General features: G+C 33.7%; 1 protein-coding gene across 10 annotated transcripts in view; it reads right to left on the reverse strand.

Annotated features, from left to right (window-relative positions):
• The window catches only part of RELCH (RAB11 binding and LisH domain, coiled-coil and HEAT repeat containing), a 110,497-nt gene that overhangs the window by 53,161 nt on the left and 31,650 nt on the right, over nt 1–25,686 (reverse strand). For 7 of the 10 annotated variants that reach the window (XR_005353414.1, XM_038525868.1, XM_038525869.1 and 4 more), the window contains 7 exons: nt 25,087–25,368; nt 22,231–22,306; nt 20,613–20,708; nt 20,440–20,463; nt 7,833–7,945; nt 2,911–3,001; nt 140–211 (listed from right to left, as the gene is read on the reverse strand). Coding sequence is in view for 9 of the 10 variants with exons in the window: in XM_038525868.1 (XP_038381796.1) it covers nt 140–211; nt 2,911–3,001; nt 7,833–7,945; nt 20,440–20,463; nt 20,613–20,708; nt 22,231–22,306; nt 25,087–25,368 (754 nt within the window). In the remaining variant the exon portion in view is untranslated. The remainder of the gene's footprint in view (nt 1–139; nt 212–2,910; nt 3,002–7,832; nt 7,946–20,439; nt 20,464–20,612; nt 20,709–22,230; nt 22,307–25,086; nt 25,369–25,686) is intronic. The other 3 variants (XM_038525870.1, XM_038525867.1, XM_038525866.1) reach the window with 1 other exon arrangement.

Below are 25,686 nucleotides of genomic sequence, written 5' to 3' on the forward strand. Positions count from 1 at the left end.
TTTTCTTTGGGCTCTTCTTTCTCTATTAGGATAGCATGCCCTGAGAGAATCTGAATTAAAATGTATAAGTCACCTGAAAAAAAGGTTTCTCTATTATTAAAAAGGAAAAAGATTTTTAAGAAAAAATAACAATTCTTACAGGAAGGTAAGGTGCCAATGCTCCACATGATTCTGCCACAAGTAGTCGTCTTTCTGGGTATTTGTGGTTAATCTAGAGTAAAAAATAAATCAAGCATAAACAATATAACCACCTTTCCTCCAACAGAGAATTACTTCTCATAACAAATCCTGTTAAGAATGCAATAAAGCTTCTTTTCTTTTCCACTTCTGGGAATCCCTGTGTGGCTATAGGTGGATCAGGAATAAGGGAATCAGAGAGCCTAAAAAATGAGGTCACAAGAGTTATCTGTTAAAGCAAAAAGGATAAAGCAAAGATGAAAATATGGCAAATAGTCTAGAGATGTGGGCTTGCCTATAGCTAGGCTTTCTTTGGGTGTCAGAAGTACCTTTCTCCAGCCCTATCAACATGAGTCTATTTTTATATTTGAAAAACCCAGCTTCTGGTATTATAGATATGGCTTATAATATGTGCCAGGAGTGACTCATCAGTTCCCTTTTTTAACTAAGGGATTAGGGAGTAAGTTAATCAATGACAACCAGAGCCCTTAACCAGTGATGTGATTTTGTTTTTAAAGTAAGCAAACTTTAATCCATTCCTGTTTGTATATGCAAGATGATGGGGTTTTACTGTTGTGATGACTACACTGAACCATAACAAAAAATAACAAAAAAAATGACACATACTGGGTTTTGTTCCCATATGTCTTCTTCATAGAATATAAATCTTTCCTTGACTGGAAAAGAAGTATATTTGTTCTCATATTCCCATATGAAAAGGTGACATAATTCATTAATGTATTGGATGCCTAAAATTAAGAAAAGAAATTACATAGCAATCCACTGGGCAACAAACTGGAGGTAGCTGGCTAGATAGATCCCTGATATCCATGTTTATTCAGGTTTTGGAAGAGTTGGTAAAGGTGTTTATAACTAACATCTGTAAACTAAATTTTCCAGAAACAGTAACCTCAAAGCAGAATGTCAAAGTATGCGATATAAAAACTTTCATTTTGCTTTTCTAGTGTAGCTCATGAGTCTGCATACAAAAATCAATTGTATTTCTCTATATGGCAACAAATAAAAAATAAAATTAGGAAAATTCTATTTATAATATTATCAAAAAGAATAAAATATTTAGGAATAAATTAAACAAAAAGGGGGCAAAAACTGTATTCTGAAAACAACAAAATATCGTTGAAAGAAAATTTAAAAGGATAGAAAGACATCCTAAATTCATTGATTAGATGGCTCACTATTGTTTAGGATGGCAATATTCTCCACATTGATCTAAAGATACAATGCAATCCTTATGAAAATTCCAGATGGCTTATTTGCAGAAACTGACAAGTTCATCTTAAAATTCACATGGAAATTCAAAGGACCCAGAATAGCCAAAACAAACTTGAAGTAAGAGAACTATGTTCAAAAGGTTAGAGTTTCTTTTTAGGTTGATAAAACTGTTCTAAAATTGATTGTGGTGATGGCTATATAACTCTGTGGATATGCTAAAAAACACTAAATTGTACACTTTAAATGGATATATGGTGTCTGAATATCTCAATAAAGCTTAACAATGATAAAAAGGAAATGGAAAAACTATTAGAAATAATATGTATCTCTTAGTAACTGTAAAGAATTGTAAATTCAAAACGGTATATGCTGTTTCCAAGCTAATCTGACTTTCAGAGATTAGAGCCTCACCCTAAATTTAGTATGCACTATAATCTACAGTTGACATAAGGGACTGTCAGAGACAAGAGGATCATATATAATGTTCACTTTACATATTTAATCTAGATAACTCCACTAAATTTTAAAGAAAAAAAGTGAATACTCAAAGAAGTTAGGAATAGAATTCTAAAGGACCATATGCTTTTGTGATAGTCCAGAGACCGGTACTGTTTAAGAATAAGTGACTATGCTATTAAAAATAAGGCCATGAAATCTGTCGTTAGAATTAAGTAATCCATCTTTTTTTAAGACAGATAAATAAGCCATTTAATGACCTAAACATCAAGTGTAGAAGATCAATGATTATGAGTTTCCCACAGGACTGCAATACTAAAATTCAATAAAAAACCAAAAGTATTGTTAGTAAATGGGTGAGTTGGATTAAAAATACAAAAAACTCCCACATCAATGGTTTATACTTTGTATTCTGTATATATCTGCAATATACACAGACATTTAACACATATACTATTTCTATTACCCAACCTCACACACAAACACACATGGACTCGTTCTCCCCTGAACCCACCTCAGGGCTTTTGTATTTATAGTAACTCACTTCATTCAGATCTTTGCCTAAACATCCCTTTCTCAGAATCCTGCTCTAACCACCCTTTCTAAAATAGTATTTTCTATAACTCTTTAACCCTTATCTTCCTTTATTTTTCTTCATAACTTATAGTAACACAAGACATACCATTTATTTGTTTACTACTCTCATCTCCCCACCAAAAGGTCTTTGTCTTTTGTTCACCACTGTATTTTGTTCATTACTGTAAGTAATGACTGCAGCAGGACCTGGCACTAAAACTAGTGTTTCTTAAGTATTTGTTGGAAGAATGAAGAAAGAAACTAGTGCTTCTTTAAGTATCTGTTGGAAGAGTGGAAAAAGCAAAGCATCCCAGAGCATTCTTAAATGCTATGAAGTTACTGCGCTGGACTTCAGAAACAGTAGCATAATTTAGATCCCACATATTTCTTAATAGCATTTTAAAAAGAAAATATGAACACATAAATTAAAATACAACAGCTAGGGGAAAACCCAATATAGTTATTTACCTGTTCCCAACACTGCGGTAAAAGTTCAGCTTCTACACGTGTTGGTCCAACATGACGTGCAAATGCCACACAACCAGTCAGTATCATTTGCCTGAAAAATAATATAAATCAATCAACAGTTGTACTTGCATTAGAAAGCACACCTTTCTAAGGGTTAAAAAGAGCCAGCTCTGCAATTCACACAACATAAAATATTTTTGTACAACCAAATTAGATTTTTCCAACAATGGACTAGGCTACCACCAAGAGAATGAGTTCGTTCTTTAAGACTCCTTCCTCCAGTAGTGGCAATACCATTTGTGAGACATTGTGAAGGGATTCTCTATTGGCATGAAGCCTAATCTTATAATCTCCTAAACTACCTATACATGCATTCTGAGATAATACAGCTAATGCTTCAGCTTCTAGACACTAAAATAATCAATGATTATTTCTCCAATGTTTCTATAATTTATTTTAAAAATATTTTATTTATTTATTCATGAGCAACACAGAGAGAGAGAGACAGAGAGAGAGGCAGAGACACAGGCAGAGGGAGAAGCAGGCTCCATGCAGGGAGCCCAAGGTAGGACTCAATCCCAGGTCTCCAGGATCACGCCCCAGGCTGCAGGTGGCGCCAAACTGCTGCGCCACCGGTGCTGCCCGTTTCTATATTTTAAAACTATGGTATTGCATTAGTAAAATGTTATTTCTTAAATCAGAATTTTATACACAAGATAAATGTGGTAGGTAGCTTCTGACATGGCTCCCAGGGATGTCCATCTCCTGATATTCATGCTCTTGTATAATTCTATATCCTTGAGTGTGTAGAATGGACCTAATGATTTGCTTCCAATGGACAGAGAAATGGCCAAAGTGATAGGATGTCACTTCTGAGATTAGGTTATGGATAGGTTATGGAAGTCTGTAACGTCCATTTTTGAAGCCCTCTCTACTATCTTCTCAGCCACATGCTTTGATGAAGTATGTGGCCATGCTGGTAAGGTCTATGTGGTGAGGAACTTAAGGAAGGTCTGGCCAAAAGCTGGTGAGAAACTGAGGCCTTCAGTCCACAAACTCATGAGAAACTGAATCCTGCCAATGATCAACTATTTGAGGAAGCACAGAAACAAATCCTTTCAAATTGAGCCTTGACAGAATCACAGTCTCCGCCAATACTTTGATTATAGCCTTATAAGAGACCTAGAAGTAGAGGACCCAGATTAAGTGACACACACAAACTGTAATATAAAAACAAGTGTTATTTTAACCCATTTTCTTTTGGAGTAATTTGTTACAGAACAGTATACAAATAAATATAATAACTTCACTTGAATTGATAGATTTCAAACTTAAAAAGAGTCTAAAAATTTAAATATGATTTTTCACTCTCCAGAATGTAGTTCCATTTCAAATGACTTTAAAATGCAGAATTAAAAAGTTTTCCTATTTTGATTACCTAGTTCAAAACAGTAAAACCTGGTGGGGAAAAAACTATGTTTTCAATATATGTTTTAAAGTAGCCAGCTTCTAGAAAAAACAAATTAGATTGTTTAATTCATATTCATTATAAAAATAGCACTTTAAGCCCAGGCACTGCTCACTGCTACTTCTTAAAATAAGTCACCTTAACGCAGAATGACCTTAAATTTCTATTTAGTTTATTAGCCAAATTAGCTGTAAGTTCTCTCAGGTGTAAGAAAATAATGACAAAGAACATCTGGATAACAATGAGGAAAATTTTCAGCCAGTATGTTTTCATTTTACACTGCAGTTTATTCTCACTTACCACAACCTTGTATTTTTATCTGATTCCCCCTTATATGTATATTATTGTCTTCTATGCCTATTTCTCAACTTTTCCTTTGTTTTTCTATTTCCTTTGGGAAAGGTAGATAAAGTAAACAAAATAAAATGGGAAAAGAAATTCCAAGATTAACATAAAGCATTTTAGCTCCCTGTTCCCAAATGAAAATTTCCTAGTATCTGAATATTGTTTTTTCCCCCACTAACATCTTAAAATAATGACTTTTTTCCCTGCTAGTGTCTTAAAATAATGAGAAGGCTTATTATATATTGGTACCACAAATGTTGGACTGTTGTAACAAATGAACTTAGGTGAAATTTAGGCATTTCAAACACTTGCAAGAAGTATTATACACGTGTATAAAACTTTCATGTGAAGTAATTTTAAATCAGGAGCCTCCATCTACATACTAAAGATGTATAGACTTGTTGAAAAAATGTTAGGCCCCTCAAGGAAAACTTCTTAGCCAGAAGAGTTCACTTAAAAAGTAGGACTGTTTTGAAATACAAGTTCAAAAAAAAAAAAAAAAAAAAAAAAAAAGAAATACAACTTCAAAACAGAAAAAGGTCATATGGCCAACAGATTATTAACAACATTGGAAATAGGCTCCTGTTATGGTAAAAATAACCGTTCCCTTGGGGCGCCTGGTGGCTCAGTGGGTTAAATATCCAACTATCGTTTTTAACTCAGGTCAAGATCTCAGGGTTGACATAGAGATTAGATTCTCTGTCTTCTTCTCGCTCTCCCTCTGCCCCTCTCCTTGCTAGCACTCTCTCTTTCTCTTTAAAGTAAATAAATCTTTTTAAAAAATTATGTTTCTACTTGTAGAAAATTGCAAGACAGGGATTGTTTGACTAGTATTTGAATGCAGGTAGAAATAAAATGTCAATTATAGTTGTTAGCAAAGAACTGGCAAAAAGCACCAACACTAAGCATAAAATTCAGTTTTTCTTAGGATACAAAGAAGCTTGAGATTTATTTATTTATTTATTAATTAATTAAAAATTTTTATTTATTTATGATAGTCACAGAGAGAGAGAGAGAGAGTGAGAGAGGCAGAGGGAGAAGCAGGCTCCATGCACCGGGAGCCCGACGTGGGATTCGATCCCGGGTCTCCAGGATCGCGCCCTGGGCCAAAGGCAGGCGCCAAACCACTGCGCCACCCAGGGATCCCTTGAGATTTATTAAGTAAGGAAAAGTAACAACTAATTATATGACAAATATGCTAACTTAAACATTTTGCTTTGCTAATTTGTTATTCACATTATATATAGTGAATCAATTGATAAGTGTATTTTAATAAATACTCGTGTATCTGTAAGGTGACAAATTTAAATGTGGTCATGAGTGCTGAATTCCTGACAGGTCTCAATCTGAGATAAGGCTAGTATGTACTTTTGGCCACCAGGTGGCAGCTATTAGCTTTATATGCAGTGTCTTCATATGAAAACAGGCTACAGAGCTAAAGGTTTTTGCCTTGCAAATTTAAAAATAACAATGTAATAAGTGGTATTGAATTATTAAGTTATGAAGATGGGGAATAGCATTTTTTATCTTATTTTATTTAAATTCAATTAATTAACATATAATGTATCATTAGTTTCAGAGATAGAGTTCAGAGATTCATCAGTTACATATAACACCCACGGCTCATTACATCATGTGCCCTGAATGTCCATCACCCAGTTACCCCATCCTCCCACCCAACTGCCCTCCAGCAATCCTCAGTTTGTTTCCTAGAGTTAATAGTCCATGAATAGTATTTTTCAACAAGAAAATAAAATGTTAATTTTCCTATACAGCACCATCAAATTGTTTCAGAAAATTTTCAGTTTGTAATGAATAGTGATTTAATTTGCCTTCTTTTGGGACGCCTGGGTGGCTCAGTGGTTGAGCGTCTGCCTTCAGCTCAGGGCATGATTGCGGGATTCTGAGATGGAGTCCCACATTAGGCTCTCTACAGAGAGCCTGCTTCTCCCTCTGCCCATGTCTCTGCCTCTCTCTGTGTCTCTCATGAATAAATAAATAAAATCTTTAAAAAAAAAATTTGCCTTCTTTTTATTTGACCAGCATGTGAGGGCTGGTGTATATTCATCTTGACTGGATCCTGAAATGACATGTTACTCTGCTTGTCTAGGTCTATTTTCCTAAGAAGGGGCAAGAGATATATACTCATAAAGTTTTAAAGTCTATAGGACTGTGTTTATTTCAGAGTTGATACTTTGTACTTAAAATTTTGAACTTCACTTGTTTTATGGTTCACTACTAAGATTTGCTAACATTTTCAGATGAGGAAAGAATTCTGACAATCAGTGAAACAAGTATTAAATATATAAAGTTATCTAACCATAAAGTACAATAGTACTGTTTTGTAAAAGTATGAGCAAAAACTTTTTCATTAAAATAGAAACTTATAGAAAAAAATTTCAACTGCCCAATTTTATCCATCCAGTGTTTAGTTTACTTACTGACCCAAAAGGATGTTTTTGTTCATGTTCACACTTGCACAGATTCACTTAAAAGTTTCACCTTTATTTAAAAGTTTTATTCTCTGCGATAGACATCACTGTTGCTTGATCAAAATCTACTCCCCATTCTTCTGGAAAGTCATCCTGATGTATGTCCCTTCACTACCCTCAGATAAACTCATTTCTCCACTCAGGAATCAACAGTTGCCAGTATCAGAGTCACAACTAACAAAAACAGATAGTAATTGGTTTACAAATAGCCCAGTGATATAGAAATTCATATATTAAATATTTTATTTTTTTCTAGAGCCTCACTGTTAAGAAGCCCTATATATATCTAGTTAATATATCTAGTTCATCCATGGGAAAAAGGGGGAATATTGAGCATTTCTTAGAAATCGAAAGTGAAAGATAAAGGCAAAGAAATAGCTGAATTAGAAGTGCAAAGTAGTTAACTAATATAAAAGTGTACAAATCCAACATGACTAACTGGAATAACAAGAATGAAAACACTGAAGAGCTTTGTGAATGGAGCCATGTTTCCTCTGCTTACTAAAATAAATACTGAAACAGAACACACTTAGATTAAAATGCTAATCTTGATGCCAAATCAGTAAAATTAATAAATCAACATTGTATTTATTTCCCAGAGAAGTAGTCATACCTACCTTTGTTCATCATCTGGCCTCTTGATCAAATTGAAAAGTATATGGAGAAGCTGATCTCTTTCTTTAGGCTCAGGATGTAGGCATGCTGTACACAGTATGAGGGGGATCAACTCCTAGAGAAATAGGAAGGTGGAAAAATTCAAAGTAAAAATGCATTGCACAATATTCTTTTATTTCCTCAGAGTATTCTTAAATGGACATTTAAAATGAAACAAACCTCAACATATAAAAAAGCAAATTCTAATTCTGTGAAATTAGTAATTCAGGAGAAAACAGTAAAACATGTATTTATGTGTTGGTTATAGAAAAGGTATGAATCACAATGTAATAGTTACTAAAGATTCAACTAACTTTATTTCCTTATCCAGTCCCTTCTAATAGTCTACTAGTTTTTACACTAAATAACATTCTACCTTACTAAAGGCTGATATAGTAATTTTAATTTTGAAAGTGTTTTTTTAAAAAAGCTTGCAGAAGCTAACTATATTTTAAAGTTTAGAAAGCTAACAAAAAATCAAGACAAGTCATTCTACTTCCACAAGTACAATATCATCTGGTCTTTATTAAGATTACATATAATTATGAATTTTGTACCCTTCCCCAACTAACCCCATGACTAATTCAAAAGACCATTTTCACAGGTGTTGAATGCTTACACTGCTATAGAGTATTAGTAGAAATGTTTTATGTTCAAATGGAAATTTTTAGCAATATCTTAATTTGTTACACATTCAACATGCAGAGGTAAATTCAGTACTTTATAGGAAAGTAATAGCAAAAGTTTATTTCTCTCTTCCAAAGAAATATTTAAACCAATGTTGTTTCACATTTTAAAGAAACTAAGACAAGAGACACTTGTGTGGCTCAGAGGTTGAGCGTCTGCCTTTGGGTCAGGGTGTGATCCTGAAGTTCCAGGATCGAGTCCTACATCAGGCTCCCTGCATGGAGCCTGCTTCTCCCTCTACCTATGTCTCTGCCTCTCTGTGTCTCTCATGAATAAATAAATAAAATCTTAAAAAAAAAAAAAAACCTAAAGAAACTAAGATAAAATTCTAAAATATATCCAAAAGATATTAATGTTTCTCACTTTGGAATGGATTTTCAAATCTAATGAGAATAAAAGTCCAAATATTATAAAATTATTTTTGAAGGAAAACTTTCTAAATTATGAAAATATTCTACAGTTATTTTAAAGAAATTACTCTGATGTAATAAGAACAGAATGATTACTCCCATTATTTATTTTTCCTATATATAATCCTACCCACCAAAAAGTGCTAGTAGATTTAAAACAGGAACTGTTGGGCAGCCTGGGTGGCTCAGTGGCTGACCCTCTGCCTTTGGCTCATATGATCCCAGGGTCCTGGGATCAAGCCCAGCATGAGGCTCCCCACTCAGCTGAGAGTCTGCTTCTCCTTCTCCTTCTGCCCTCCCTCCACCCCACTTGTGCTCTCTCTCAAATAGATAAATAAAATCTTAAAAGCAAACAAAAAGGGAACGGATCACTGTGTAATAGTGCATTATACCTAGTAGGAACGTCTATACTGTTGAAGTATCTTCTCATTTTGAAGAGGCTCCCTTAGAAAAGTATGATACGATTTCTAGCGGAGTTGAAACTAGATTAGAGGAATGACTAGAAGTCCCCTTCCATTATTTCTAAAGTTGTTATATATTATTTTAAAATTATAATTACCTGGTAAAAATCTTAAAGGTACAAAGATATAGATAAGAGCTAAAACTAAATCTGAGAAATAAAAACAAGTTTAAAACATTTATTCTGTCATCTTTGTATTTGGGCACCTCTGTACGTTTTAGATTAGTAAGCAAATGAAAAGCAAAAGTAATAAAAAGTAATTAGGGGGTGCCTGGGTGGTTCAGTGGTTGAGCGTCTGGCCTTTGGCTCAGGTCGTGATCCACTGAGTTTTGCATCAGGCTGCCCGCTGGGAGTCTGCTTCTCCTTCTGCCTATGTTTCTGTCTGTCTCTGTCTCTCATTAATAAATAAAATCTTAAAAAAAAAAAAGTAATTAGGGAAAATAATTTTGTACTGGGAATGGAAGACAAAGTATAGATATGGATCTTTATTGTTAAGTAATGTTTTCACCAGAGATTTAATATGATGATTGATGGATTAGTCTTGACTTTGTAAGAGAAAAATATACAACCTTTTATGAAATACTAGAGTAGGAGATCATTAAAAACAAGGACTATACTAATCCTTAGAGGTTTTCATTTAGATTGCTAAGAGCCAATGATACTTATGAGAGGAATAAGACATTGCATCAGCATATCCCACTGAGAGGAGAACCTTAAAGATGAAAAAGCAGTTATTCTAGAAGGCACTAACAAAAGGAGAAAATATTTTAATGCATGAAAATAAAAGAAGGACCCTAAAAATTTTATTTGTATTTCTTCCCTCATGTCAGTTCCTTCTTTCCTGAGTTCTCTTGCTTCCTCCTCAATCTTCTTCCTGTTTCCATTGTCTCTACATATGTACTCTTCCATTCTCTTCTATTGTATCACTCTTTAAAGATAAAATTATGCAATGTAGATATTTGCTATAACTACAAACATATACATACACACTGCTAAAAAATATATAAGGTATAATTACTTAGCTTCTTTATCTCAAAAACAAGCAAAATAGTTGTATTACTATATATTCTTTGTACCTTACATTTGCTTTTTTTAAATCATGAGGCTTAGTGATCCTTCATCAAAGAGGAAGTTTATGGGGGTGCCTGGGTGGCTCAGTAGGTTAAATGTCTGGCTTTGGCTTTTGTGATCTCAGGGTCCTGGGATCAAGCCTCGTGTTGGGCTCCCTGCTCTGCAGGGATTCTGCTTCTCCCTCTCCCTATGCCTCTTCCCCCACTCGTGCTCTCTCTCTCTCTCCAAGTAAATACATAAAATCTTTAAAAAAGAGGAAGTTTATATCCTACATTAACGTAAAGAATCTTGGGGCAGCCCGGGTGGCTCAGTGGTTTAGCACTGCCTTCAGCCCAGGGCGTGATCCTGGAGACCCGGAATGGAGTCCCATGTCGGGCTTCCTGCATGGAGCCTGCTTCTCCCTCTGCTTGTGTCTCTGCCTCTCGCTCTCTCTCTCTCTGTTTCTCTCATGAATAAAGAAAAAAAAAATCTAAAAAAAAAAGCATAAATAATCTTTTAAGTGAAATATGGCTGTACATGTGCCAAACTGAAAACTTAATGAGAATCACAAATGTCTCTGGTTTTTAGTTTCTTCAAACAAAACATAAAAGAATTAAGATCAGGGCAGAAATGGGAAGTATTTCATACACAGTCTGCAATTTCCTTCTCTATTGCTAATGTAAAATTATTAATTTTTCCTTCTGAGATCAAGGTTGGTCTCACAAAGTCTTAACAGAGCACTTACCAAAGCACTTCTCAATACCAACCAATCCGAATTGACACGTGGGAGGAAAATCTGTCATTTCTTGTACCCTTAGACTCTAAAATTCTATGACTATAGGACTGAAGGAAAATACTTTTCACTTTTCTGAATCATGGTAATAAGTTACATTGCCATTTACTTTTACTTCTTGCTGGCAAAATTAACAGCATACAGGAAGTCTTTGCCAATCAGTTTTGGATAATATGCCATACCAAGGAGAACTGGGTACATCTTGGCACATTAATGGCTAAAACAGTTTTATAACTCAGTGTATAAAGTAGGTCAGTCTCTTCCTCTTAGAGAAATACAGAGTTGAGAAGAGGTCCAGTAAGTGATGGCAGAAAAAAGTGGAAAGAGTAGTTTGTTTCTCATAGAATCATCAGGGATTTTAATTGCTAAATTATGAATGGCTTATTTATTCACAAGTTCTACTTGTACAAGTTCGCTCATTTATTTATTCACAAATTCTATTTGTATCACCCCTGGAATAATGAATTCTGTACATATGTATCTGCTGTTGTATATTCACATTTATTTACTGTGAATTCATCTTTTGCAAGCCTCTGAAATATTAATACATCCACATCAGGATTTATTAGGTCTGTATGTACCATTTTCACACTATTCATAAATTTATAGATTTGAACCAATATTCTCCCTTTGGTATCATCTCTCCAATGAAGAAGTCTAGTGTTTTAAAAACTTTCCTTATAATTCTTAAATGAAACATTTAAAAGGTGGTAGTTAAATTTCCTTCAGAAGACAAGATTATAGTGGTTTTTTTTCAAGATGACAGTGGTTTAAAAAAATGTCTTGAAATGATTACATATAAAAATGTATTGAGAATAAGAGCAATTTAGACATCATTATCTAAAGCTTAGGAGTTTTTCACATGAAAAGATCCTTAAGCAAATCAGATTTAATACTGCATGTTGAAAAAAAGAGTAATAGTAACCATGGTAAGAAAATATCTATAGCTTTGGTAACATTATATCCAAAAGGTAGTTATCCCCCTAAAAAAGTTAGTGTCCATACTTCAAGGCAACAAAAATCTTAAAATTTGTATTTAAAACATGCTTTAGCAACTGATAGTACTCAATGAATGTATATTGAAGTGAAATATAAAACAGATGTCCTATTGATCACTAGAGAGGAAATCAGTGCAGTAATTTTACTGCAGAAGGTATTCTATTACTTTATTATCATTTTGGAAAAGATATTTCTAAGGCTTTTAGAATTCAGTAATCTAAAAGGCTTAGTAATTTACCTTTTACTCAAGTAAATGACTTTTGCAATTTTAATTACAAAGCTAGTTCTCTCTATATGAAGGATCTCCCACCTCTCAAATCTTAGATTGCCAATGGAATTTTGCACAGAATTAAATAGGCAAGGTAGTACTGTTTCAGTTCTTTCAGCTTTACAACTAAAACAAAATAAATTCTAGTGACTAAGAAATCATTTTAGAGATAGGAAAACGTCTTTAGAAAATTTTACGTTTGATTTTATGAGTATTTTTACTTAACTTAGTCTTAGAAAGATTGGTGTGTTTAAGACTACAAAAAGGGGGAGGTGGGGAGAGGAAGCATCTAAAAAGGATCTAAACCAAACTAAGAGATTAGATGTTGGGTGGCAGAAATGAAGGCAAATTTTAACATTAAAAAAAGCATGGAAATGATAAGATAATGGATTCAATATCTGAAAGAATCCTAAAACAGAAAAGGAAATATTATATTTAGATCAGATGCCAAGGAGGAAATGTCTGAGTGCTTTGGAAATGTCTGAGTGCTTTGGGTCAAGAAGAAAATTCTACTGTACTAGAAAGGTAACATCAGTCCTGTAAGTTATAGTTCACTGCTTTCATTAAAATTATTTCCTATAACTCAAGCTTCATTTAAAAATTTTAGGTAGTTGTTATTTTAGACTTTTCCATTTGGTCTTTTGCCTAGATATGAAGCAATACCAAATTAAAATTTAAATTCACGTACACTCTCTGATTTAGATTTTCAGTTGTAACTTGTCAGAATGTTGACAATACATTTAAAAAAGAAAGAGGGGCTACTGGCTGGCTCAGTTGGTAGAGCATGTGACTCTTGATCTCCAGGTTGTGAGTTCAAGCCCTATGTTGGGCACAGAGCTTATTCAAAAAAAAAAAAAAAAAAAAAAGAGAGAGTGAGAGAGAAATATGAAAAAAGAAAGGAAGAAAGAAAGAAGGAGAGAAAGAACGAGGGAGCAAACATTACAAAGACTCACGTAAGAAAAAAACAAGATTACTCACCTCTGGAAAAGTTCTATACTTCAAGGGCTCTTAAAGTATCTATTTTTAGAATTATTATCTAAGACTTATCTATCTTAGAATTATTCCCATGGCTCAACCTTTAAGAAGCCTAATTAAAATGACTTCTAAACTCTGATACTGCTGGGACACCTAGGTGACTCAGTTGGTTAAGTGTCTCTGCCTTCAGTTCAGGTCATGATCTCAGAGTCCTAAGATGGAGCTCCACATCAAGCTCCCTTGAGCTCAGTGGGGAGTCTGCTGCTTTTCTCTCTCTCCCCAAAATAAACAAATAAATCTTAAAAAAAAAAAAAAAACAAAAACAAATAAAAAAACTCTGCTACTGCTAAAGAGCACGTGATACTTCCAAAATTAACATACATATATAAAAACACCTATTGAATAGGTAAAGGAGATGGATTAAGCTTATCTACTTCACAATAGTATCTATTTTACTTTACTTATCTATTCTTTTGTAGAACTCCTGAAGGGGTTCAAAACAAGTATCCCCAAAATGTTCCATTTTGGCATGTGGACAGACTATTTTGAGCTGAAGGCAATCAAGATCCAGCAGACCCCAAGAAAAACTTTTACCTCTTTCTTAAACTACCAAAAAGAATTTAGATAGAGGTCTGGCCCAGAGAGAATTTTCTCTCAATGACTTATCTGCGTGAAAGGACAAACACCTAATTACAAACTGCTCTTCTTATCCTGTGATCACTCCCTTTCCATCCCTTTCTTAGACCATTTGCTGAAGTCAGCATATAAGCCTACCTGCCCAGCTTATCCTTGGGTCTTATATTGTTATGGGGCCCTCATACATAGGTAATTAAATTTATTTTTCTCCTATGAATCTGTCCTATGTTAATTTGGTTATTAGACTAGCCAAAGAACTTAGAAAGGTAGATGTAAAACCTTTTCCTCGCAAGACTCATACAATTATAAATACTTAGGCTATTATTACTAATTATTAAATTAAAAATTCAACATGGAGCAAACATGAATGCACTATAAAAGAGCAAAGTTTGGTTTCTCAGAAAATAAGCAGATCTTCGGAGATACTACTACATTTAAAACTTTTAGGGAGGGGGAACAGAGGGGGCTCAGTTAAGTGTCCGACTCTTGGTTTCAGCTCAGGTCATGGTCTCAGGGTAATGGGAATCGAGCCCCACGATGGGCTCTGCTGAGCCCAGAGTCTGCTGGAGAGTATCTTCCCTCTCTCTCCCTCTGCTCCTTCCCCCTGTTCACGCAGAGCGCTCTTTTTTTCTCTCAAAAATTAATAAAATAAAATAAAAAACTTTTAGGGAATTGGTTCTCTCCTTTGCTTCTTTTCTTCTAGCTTTAAAGAGGTATATTTTATATATTATAAAAATTCTAGTGTACATCCAGTGGTTTTTAGTGTATTCAGAGTTGTGCAACCATCACCAATATAATTTCGGAACAATTTCAACATCTCAAAAAGAAAGCTTGGTCTCATTCCCCACTTCCACTTGCCCATCCCCATTCCAGGCCCAGACTTCTCCTTTGCTTTTCCAAGTCAGCTTTTTCCTTGGCATAGAATGAAAATAAAAATTAAATTTAGATATATTATTTAAAAATGCTTTTAAAAGTAATCCTTTAAGAAATCTTATTTTTAAATTACAGAATTTTCCCTTCAAATGCATTTAAAGCAGAGACTGTGAAAAATTAACTTCTGTGGCCTATATACATACATTTATTCTATAATTTGGTTTGAAAGATTCAAGTTCTTCAATGAACCCATTAAGATGAACTACTACATAAGCCACAAACAGAAAATTTGTTCATGATTTTTTTGTCCCCAAATCAAAAGGAAGTCAGTCTTTTAAAATACTTAAAAAAAAAAAGATGATCATTACTTAACAGTTGATAGGAGGAAACTTTTTTCTACTTTTTATGATCTCTGAAATTGGGATGTGTATTATTAATGGAGAATGTTAATAATTTCATTGAATTCTTTTTTCTCAAAGCTACATAATTGTTACAATCAATGGAATCTTGATTTAAAATATTATGGTATGCTAAATTTAGAAAATGCAATTAATTGTGACCTAAAGATTAAGTGAAGTTGTTACTTTTCTTTTAGAAAACAAAAATAAATAACACTAACATCTATATTCACTGTACTTTCATAAAAAATAAAAAGTTTAATTTAGACAACTTTAATTAACCTTTATGTCACTTTAAAACAATGAGTCAAAAAAATAACTGAATGGATCATGAGTATTCTTTCCTTTGTTACTGTGTATTTAGGCATATTCTTTACTGTTTAAAAATATTTTTAAAATCATGTTTGATATTGTCTTCTATTTTAACTTTTCATAATTAGTAAAGAAAAGACTTGATTTGTCATGCTTTCATTTTAATTATATATATGTATTTACACACTGGCACATCATGTAAAATGTCTCTCTTACTGAGTATGGCCAATAAAGTTCGAAAAAACACTAATTTAAAACATGTTTAAAAGCCTATAAAAAGACTAGATATTATGCAGCCTTAAGAACAAGAGAGTTCTTTATATACCGACATAGATACAAAAATATAATGTTACATGGAAAAAAAGCAATGTAAAGAATAGTGCATAGGAGTATGGTACCATCTGTGTAAGTGATGGAAGAAAGATCATATCACACATACAAAATATTTCTGAATACAATGCAGTTCTATAATAATATTTGCAGACTTCAATACCCCAGTTTCAATAATGGATAAACCACTAAACAGGAGATCATTAAGGAAACAGAAAACCTGAACGCTATCAAATAAACCTAAAGACATATATAAAACATTCACCCTGACAATAGCAATATATATATACTTTTCTCCAGGGCACACGGAATATTTTCAAGAATAGACCAGGTTAGACCAGACAATTCTCAGTGTTAAAACTACAGACCAATATATCTTACGAATTTAGGTGTGGAAATGTGCAAAAAAAAAAAAAAAAAAAAAAAAAAAAAGTCACACCAAATCCAACAACACATTAAAAGGATTATATACCATGTCCAACCAGGACTTATTCCAGGTGGTTGGCCCAATATATGAAAAATCAGTAAAGGATTATACTACACCAATAGAACAAAGGGGAAAAAATTATCATCTCAATCAATACAGGAAAAGCATTTGACAGAATTCAACATCCTTTCATGATAAAAACACTGCAAACTAGGAAAAGAAAATTTCCTTAATATGATAAAAGGCATTTATGAAAAATCCACAGCCAGTATCATACTCAATGGTGAAAAATTGAAAGTTTTCTCCATAAAATCAGGAACAAGACAAAAATATCTGCTTTCTCAAAACACTGCTATTCAACATTGTATTGTAAGTCTTAGCCAGAGCAATTAAGCAAGAGAAAGAAAGAAAAGCCATCCAAATTGGAAAAGAAGAAGCAAAACTCTATTTGCAGGTAATGTTATTCTAGTTGAAGAAAATCACATTAGACTCCACAAAAAACTACTAGAACTAATTAATTCAGGAAAGTTACAAGGTAAGAGCCTACCACACAATATCACTTCTGTTTCTATAAATCAGGAATGAATAATCTGAAAGGAAGTTAGGGGAAAATCCCATTTACAATACCATCCAAAACAATGAAATACATAGGAGTAAATTAAAACAAGGAAGTGAAGAGAAAATAAAGTAACAAAAGGGGTGCCTAGATGGCTCAATGGGTTAAATGTCAGACTCGTGGTTTGGGCTCAGGCTGTGATCTCATGGGCCAAGAGATCAAGCCCAGCATCAGGCTCTGTGCTCAACAAGGAGTCTGCTTCAAAGATTCTCTCCCTTAGCCCTCTCTCCACTTGTGCATGCTTGCTCTCTCTCTCTCAAAAAAATAAACATATCTTTAAAAGAGCCAAAATAAAGGAAGTGAGAAACTTGTATACGGAGAACTACAAAACACTGCTGAAAGCAATTAAAGACATAAATAAATGAAAAGAATGCCATGTTCATGAATTGGAAGAATTATTGCTATTAGAATGGCAGCACTCCCTAAAGCGATCTATAAATTCAAGGCAATCCCTATCAAAATTCCAATGACCTTTACTGCAGAATGAAAGTGGAGTATCAAATTCCTATGCAACTGCAAGGGGTCCTGAATAGGTAAGAAATATTGAAAAAGAAAAAAAGTTCAAGAATACATACTTCCCAATTTCAAAATTTAGTACAAAGCTAAAATAATCAAAACAGTATGGTTGGTACAGGTATAAGGATAAACATAAAGACCAAGAAAACAGAACTGAGAGTCTCTCAATAAATCCAAACATGTGCAGACAACCGACTTTAGACAAAAGTGCCATGATGATTCAATGATTTCAACAAATAGTGCTGAGACAACTGGACGATCATACAAAAAGGATAAAATTGGGCCCCTGCCTCACTCCAAATACAAATACAAAATGGATCCATGACCTAAAAAAAGAGCTAAAGCTATAAAACTATTAGGAGGAACCACAGGGAGTAATCTTGACCTCAGCCTTGGCAATATATTCTTAGATTTGACACCAAAGACACAGGCAACAAAAGAAAAAATAGATAAATCAGACTTCATAAAAACGGAAAACATTTGTCCATAAAAGGATATTATAAAAAATGTGAAATGACAGCCTACCAAGTGGAAATATTTGCAAATCATATATAGAATAGGGGTTTAATATTGAGAATTTTAAGAACTCTTACAACTCAAAAACAAAGACAAACAACCTAATTAAAAAATGGGCAAAGGACTTAAGAGAATATATTAAAAACTAATAACATCTATTGTATGTGGAATGGTGGCTCAGGGACAGGGAAAGAGTTTTTGTTATTTATCTTTTTATATTTAAAAATATGCTAATGGAGACGCCTGGGTGGCTCAGCGGATGGGCATCTGCCTTCCTGCTCAGGGCGTGATGCTGGAGTCCTGGGGATGGAGTCCCACATCGGGCTCCCCGCGTGGAGCCTGCTTCTCCTTCTGCCTATGTCTCTGTTTCTCTGTGTGTGTCTCTCATGAATAAATAAATAAAATATTTAAATAAATAAATAAAAACATAAAAAGATGTTAATGTAAATGTGTTACTTAAACAAAACCTTAAATAATGTTCTAATGATTTATTTAACCAGCTAGGCTATTATTGTGACCAATTAGTTTATCAAAGGACATTTTAACTGTATTTACATATCAATAAAAAGGCTTATCCTGATAAAAGACTATATAAAACTTGAAAAGAAAAAAAATCAAAATATTTATCCTTTAATCACAAGACCTTTTTAAAAATACGTATTTAAGGAATTAAGGTGAAGTAGTAAATAAAAGTAATCTAATATTCAAAGGACGAATGGAAGTAAAAGTTTTGTCCTTTCATGCCCTGGGATTGGTTTCAAACCAAACCAAGATAAACTTCATTATTTGCCAATTTAATTTCAAGAGAATACAACTTTGATAAATGGTAAATTTTCTGATAAAATAGAATAACACACAAATAATTAAACAAAGATAAACAATCACTTCTTCATGAAATTGTAAGTATATATTTTTTAAATACAAAAAACTTAAAATCAGCCATAAAAGTAAACATCATACCACAAACAAAATGTGTCTATGTATAAATATATATGTAAGCATATATATTTATATATATATATAACAGATCTGATTACTGATGATGCAAATTTATAAATACTTCATGCAGTACAATCAGATTTTAGTGGTAGAATCTTCTATGATAAAAAAAGAGAAAATTAAAATAAGGCTTAAACTGCATCTCATAACAATTAGGTTTCTGTGCTATTTTAAAGATTATATTAAGGAGACACAGTAAAAGGGATGCAAACATTAATGCATTGCATGGATTATGTTACAAGCTAAAAAAAGGAAAAGAAGCTCAAACACCATTCTGCCAAGCAGAACTGCAAAACAATCGGAAATTGGACACTGATCCTTCAAGATACAGGAATCTTTCACACTTATTAATATCTTACAACTATTTTTATGTATTAGATAAAATAAAACCACCGGTAAGTAAACAGTCTTTTAAAACTTTTGTTAAATTCAAAACACCTACAGTAATAAAAAATTTTAATGTAAATTTTACATGTACGTTTCTACATGTAAGTTTTCTTGAGGATCAGTACAAATTTCTTGTGCTAAACGGATAATTAAGGATAAGCTTTATATGGGCTTTGCCAATGCATTGTGTACCTATCATACTGTAGGTCCCATGAATTATGATTGAAATCAGAGGTAAATATTAAGAAGATGATATAAGAAACTTACAGGATATACTCTAAAATACTCTTAATCCATTTTATAAAAAAATTTTGTGAACTGGAAGTTGATTTTATAAATTGAAATATTCAAACAAATTACATCCACTGTCATTTAAATTAGACTATAGATAACTTTTTATTAATCTTTTCTTGGCTGAATATAACTCTAAAGGTTAACTCCCTACAGTATGGCTCATAATGGAGGTTCTTTGTACTAAAAGATACTGGCTACTGTATTTTGGATATTTTAAGCATCTGTCAATAACAAAGTTAGCTAAGAGAAAAGCAAAAGAAGGTACTTTCAAAAGTTATTGTCAATACTGTAACTATCCTATCATCGTAAGACAAGTGTAATTATGGACAAACGAATATAATAAAACTAACATTTATAATAGGTAACTACAAGAACATTTAGGAAAAAAGTTACATTATTAGTCCCAGTTAATTTTCAATACAAAGAGGGTCTATTTTTGTATACAGATCAAGCATATCATATCCACAGCAGAGATAAAATAAATCAGTTAACTGGTAATGTAGAAAACGGACAGTATTCATGGCACATAAATGGACCTACAGTAATAGTTAGTGCTGCAGAAGCTAATGATGCTTTAAGCAAAACTGGGAAAACATGAATACCATGCAGTTTTACTGAACTCACCTGACAGAGGTGTAAAACCATTCTCTAGGAGCAGAGATGCATGCACAAAAGTAAGAATATGATTGCAAGTAATAGACTTTAACAAAATAAAAATATAACACTAAACTTCAAAATGACAAAAAATGGACAACACGATGAGATTACTGGGATGAAAACACTTTTATGTGTCTCACCTCCCTCTTTGCCAACAGCACGTTAGGAACAATGTGTGGCAGGCAGCGTCCCAGCATTAACATAACACTTTTCTCACTGTCTGCAATCCGAGACACCTAGAAAACCAAAGAATTAATAAATGAGGATGGTGTAGAAATTCCATGCATGATGGTTCTTGAAGTTCACGCTTTAGATCCTGCCACCTCCACTCTAGGCACACACCCAAAGTTCCAACTTCTGATGGCAGTGGTAATAACAAGACATTCCATCACGGACAACAAGAACTGTGTTACCACACAGGATAAACATTTCTGTAAGCAAGAAATAGACTGAAAATACCAGGAAGAAGCAAGCGTGAATCCAAGGAGCCCTACAAGGCTATACAGTTCTGGGAACAAGGAGGAATAACACAGGACTAAGGTAACTTCAATGGTTTTCCGTTCATTCTTGAAAAGATGCCTACATAACTACAATGTATGCCCCTGGCAATAGTTTGGAAAGTGAAGCTGCGTACAGGAGACAGACGCCCAAGGCTGACCTAGTTCTGCTGTGAGGATTGCCAGAAATGCATCCAAAGCATCCTCTACCTCTTTCAGATTCACAATGACATTGTGAAACTGAAGCCCACAAGAGGTCCAGTGGAATCAACCATAAAACAACCAGAAAGGGGAGGAGTATAATGATAGAAAAAAATAATAAAATGCCCTTTCAATTGGGCTCCCTGAATGGACCCTGCTTCTCCCTCTGCCTGTTTCTCTCTCTCTAATAAATAAATTTAAAAATCTTAAAAACAACAGGGCAGCCCCGGTGGCTTAGCAGTTTAGCAGTGCCTTCCGTTCAGGGCGTGATCCTGGAGACCCGGGATGGAGTCCCGCGTGGGGCTCCCTGCATGGAGCCTGCTTCTCCCCCTGCCTGTTTGTGTGTGTGTGTGTGTGTGTGTGTGTGTGTGTGTGTGTGTGTTAAATAAATAAATAAATAAATAAATAAATAAATAAATAAATAAATCTTTTAAAAAAATCATTAAAATGTCCTTTCAAGATGAGCCTCCATCAATTAAAAAGCACTTGAGGAATCTGAGAGCTAACAAACTCAGCGATCAAAGATAATCATTCCTGGGGTGCTTGGGTGACTCAGTGGGTTAAGTATCTGCCTTCAGCCCAGGTCATACCCAAGTTAGGCTCCCTGCTCAGCAGGGAGTCTGCTTTTCCCTCTACCTCTGCCTTTCCACCCTACTTGTGTTCTCTTTCTCAAATAAATAAAATCTTAACAAAAAAACAAAAAAAGATAACCACTCCTAATGAAGTAAAAATAATGGGGTAATCTAAAACCAACTGAAATACAAACAATATGTACATTTAACACTGGTTTTCTGAATTATACCAAAAAAAGGCATATTACCATATGTCAGACATAACAAATTAAAAATAGATACAAAAAGGTCCCTTTAATAGTAGACAAAACTTTAGTCTAAATGACAGAAATAATCAACTACCTTTCTTAAAAGCTTAAAATTTTAGGTATTATTTCCTAGGCTATTATTTTAAAAAACAGATGTTTATTTGAAATGGAGTCTTACTACAGATAAGAAGAAAAATCAAATATTTTAAGAAAGTTCCAAGAATATACGGTATAATTTACCTCTGATCCTAAACGACTATCTGCCGACATTCGACAAAAAGAGAGTAGAGCTTGATGGAAAGCAGGAGACAATTTCCTAGAAGAAAAATTGGATGAAAAAGGGACAATACCAAATAGTTACCATCGGTATTTAGGAGAAGGTAAATTGCATGTTATAACTCCTATTCCTTCATTCATCCTGCCCCACAAATGCTAACTGGATTTTTCAACCACCAATGATTTGAAGAATAATTCACTAGTGAATTATACAGGGGAAGAAATTAGCAATAACTGATTTTAAAATAGTTTCAAGTTCTATGAGTGAAAAGCCTGTAAATATCGGATCAAACCTGAAATATAGAACAGATCAATGATTATAGAATGTATTTGCAAAATCTGAAATGAGGACTTTTTTCTCCACAATTCCCAATAGTCCAGTAAGGTGGATAAAAAATTGCTGACAGGAATTAAAGTTTTGCAGACCTCTCTAATGATAATGATAAACCTTAATGTTAGAGAGCCACGTAAAAGAGGTAATAATTAAAGGTAAATGAAGCAGAGGCTCAGTCAACATTTATGGTATATTGTAAAGGAAAGTATTTTATTTTTGCAATAGAAAATATTAGCTTATATTTAAGAAATGAAGGTAAAACATTATTCTCTAAAATGACACTAGTTTCTGTGTAGTAGTATTCACAAAATATGACTGAGTTGTACTTTATCTCAATCTACAAAGAAAAGGGCTAATGCTAAAAGTTATAAAATAGAGGCTATATAGTATATACTATGAAGTGGCATTCAGTAATTTCTATGATTACAGAGTAAGAGTAATGTACCAAAGCTCAAGTATTTGCTCATCTATGTTCCTTCTCTCATATTCTTTCAGTGGAACAGCCATGATCCTAATCAACCAACCCAGAAACCACAAATCAGCCTGTATCTTTCCCTTTCTTTTAACTCCAAATCCAATCAAGCTTTTACCTTCTAACTATCTTAAATTCTACTTACTTCATTCCAATACCTCAATCATTTCTTACCTGGATTCTTCCAATAGACAACCCACCACCCCCCAATTAGGCTTCTTTCCTCCAATTTTGCTACTCTCCAATCAACTCTACCTTAGAGGACTCTTTCTAAAACTTAGATACCATCATGTCCCAGCTCTCTAAAATGAGTTAATGTGGATTATATGACTGTCTTTGCTTAAACCTTACTTACTAAATTCTTCTTAGTTCCCCAAAATGTGTGGTATGCTCTTAGCACATGCTATCTTCCATGAGTGGGAACACTCCTTCCTCTCTTTTCGTTTGGTTAACTCCTATTTAGTTGGCAGGCCTCAGCTTAAACACTTCTTCCCTGAAAACTACCTGTTTTGATGACTTACATTAGGTGCCCCGATGTGTGTTCCCAAAGCAAGCTAAACTTCTCTTATATTTCTATTTTTCACACTTTATGATTGTCTGATTGTTGGTCTCTCTCATACCATGTGATTACCGTATGTTTTGCCTTCCATTTGTTCCTTGTTAACACTGCCTAGCACAGTTAAGAACTAAAAATATTAGCTGAACAAATTTAATAACCATCTTTCTCCACAAAGTGACTTTTGTACATCAAAAGAGATATATGGAAGTACTCCTAAACATTAAAGAACTACTATAATTGCCATTATTGTTGAGTATCTAAACATAGATTTTTATGACTCTATCTTATCCATACTAGAAAAAAATGCAGCTTGAAGACTGGGCTCTATCTATTTCAACTCTGTAACCTCCATAATACCTAAAGAAAAATGTGGATAGAAATTTTACAAAAAGTTGTGGCTCATCAGTAGAAAGATTTACTTACAAAAAAATCAAATGCTTCTTAAAAATGAGTACCTCTAAGTCTAAAAGAAATCAGTCATACTTTCCTATTATATTCCAAAACTAGGTGTAATATCCGTCTGTTTAATGGAAGGAGAAAGCATGACTTGCAGCTCAGAATTGCACCATAGGCTATCTGTGAGGATGAAATAAGTCAGTGTACAGAAAGAATTTAGAACTGTGCCTAAAATATAAAAAAGAGGACAGTAAACATTCCTTTATTAAAATGATTTCTTCACAATACCTAAAAAAATTTTAAATTATACTTTGTCTCCTCCACTAAAAAATCTGATCATAAAGGGCATGTACCACTGTTATCTGAGTTCAATCACTGAGACTCAATAAAAGTAAAGTAAATGAATCAAGAGAATATCAATAATACAATATTAGTCATGGAAGCAGACACAGGAAAGGGGACTAGGAGCAGAAACAATTCCCCTATTTACACTGGTAACTATGCAGTACCAAAACCTTCTACTGAGTCTGTTAATGACTGAACAGAGAAAAAGTAAAAATCCCTGGCTATGGGGCTGCCTGGGTGGTGCAGCTGGTTTAGTGTCCAACTCTTGGTTTTAGCTCAGGTCGAGATCCAGGATTGTGAGATAGAGCCTGCGTTTGGCTCTGCACTTGCAGGGAGTCTACTTCAGATTCTCCCTCTCCCTCTGCCCTTCCAGCTTGTGCTCTCTCTCAAATAAACAAATTAAAAAAAAATAAAATCACTGGGTACAAGAGTTTACAGCACACAGAATATACATATTATTTTATGGGTCTAAGTACTTTGCTAAGATAGATACAATTCCATTTATGTTTTAATCCTCTTTAATGTAATTTAACTTAGTAATTACTTTGTGTTTTGGTTTTTTTTTTTTGAGATATGTACTTTGCTATGTGTTAAGTTTATGCCAAGTGTAAAAATTTATACATTTGACCTGCAAAATAAGAAATGAAGCTCCTCTAGTTGGGCGAGGTATTAGATAGCTGAAAGATGCACTCAAAACGTAGGCTGCATACTAACCTATTGGGTTTATCAAAATGGACTGTGTTTTTACTTGATGGAGAAGACGGAACTTCTTCTTTTTCTCTCCTGGGGACAGAATTTGGGAAATTCTCCTTAGGAATAGTGGAATCAACTTCATCTGATTTTGAAAGATGGTTATTTTTGTCTTTTCCCTTGTCTGTGTTATTTATAACTGGATTCTGTCCACTGTCTTCAGAGTCTTTATGATCCAAAGAAGGTTGAACAGAGTCACAAACTACTGGGATGGCAAAGTGTTCATTTTTGAGGAAGTCCATTTCACTGCAGCAAGAAAGAGAAATTATCAGAAAACAACTATATTCTTAAAACTGTGGCAATACCATAAACAAACCTCATTTTAGGTTTTTTTGTTGTTGTTGTTGTTTTGTTTTGTTTTTTGTTTTTTTTCATATTAGGTTTTATACATTAAAAGCATCACACATTAATTGAAAATTGTTTGACAACTGATTAATCTTTTCTGTACTCTATACACGAATGCTTCATATACCTAAAAGTATAACTACAAACGCTTACCATGAAGCATAAAAATAGCCTTATAAATTCTGTTTTGAACTGGCTTATAACCTTCTTTTCTATATT

This window comes from Canis lupus, chromosome 1 (genome assembly GCF_011100685.1).
Source record: "Canis lupus familiaris isolate Mischka breed German Shepherd chromosome 1, alternate assembly UU_Cfam_GSD_1.0, whole genome shotgun sequence".
Lineage (NCBI taxonomy): Eukaryota > Metazoa > Chordata > Mammalia > Carnivora > Canidae > Canis > Canis lupus.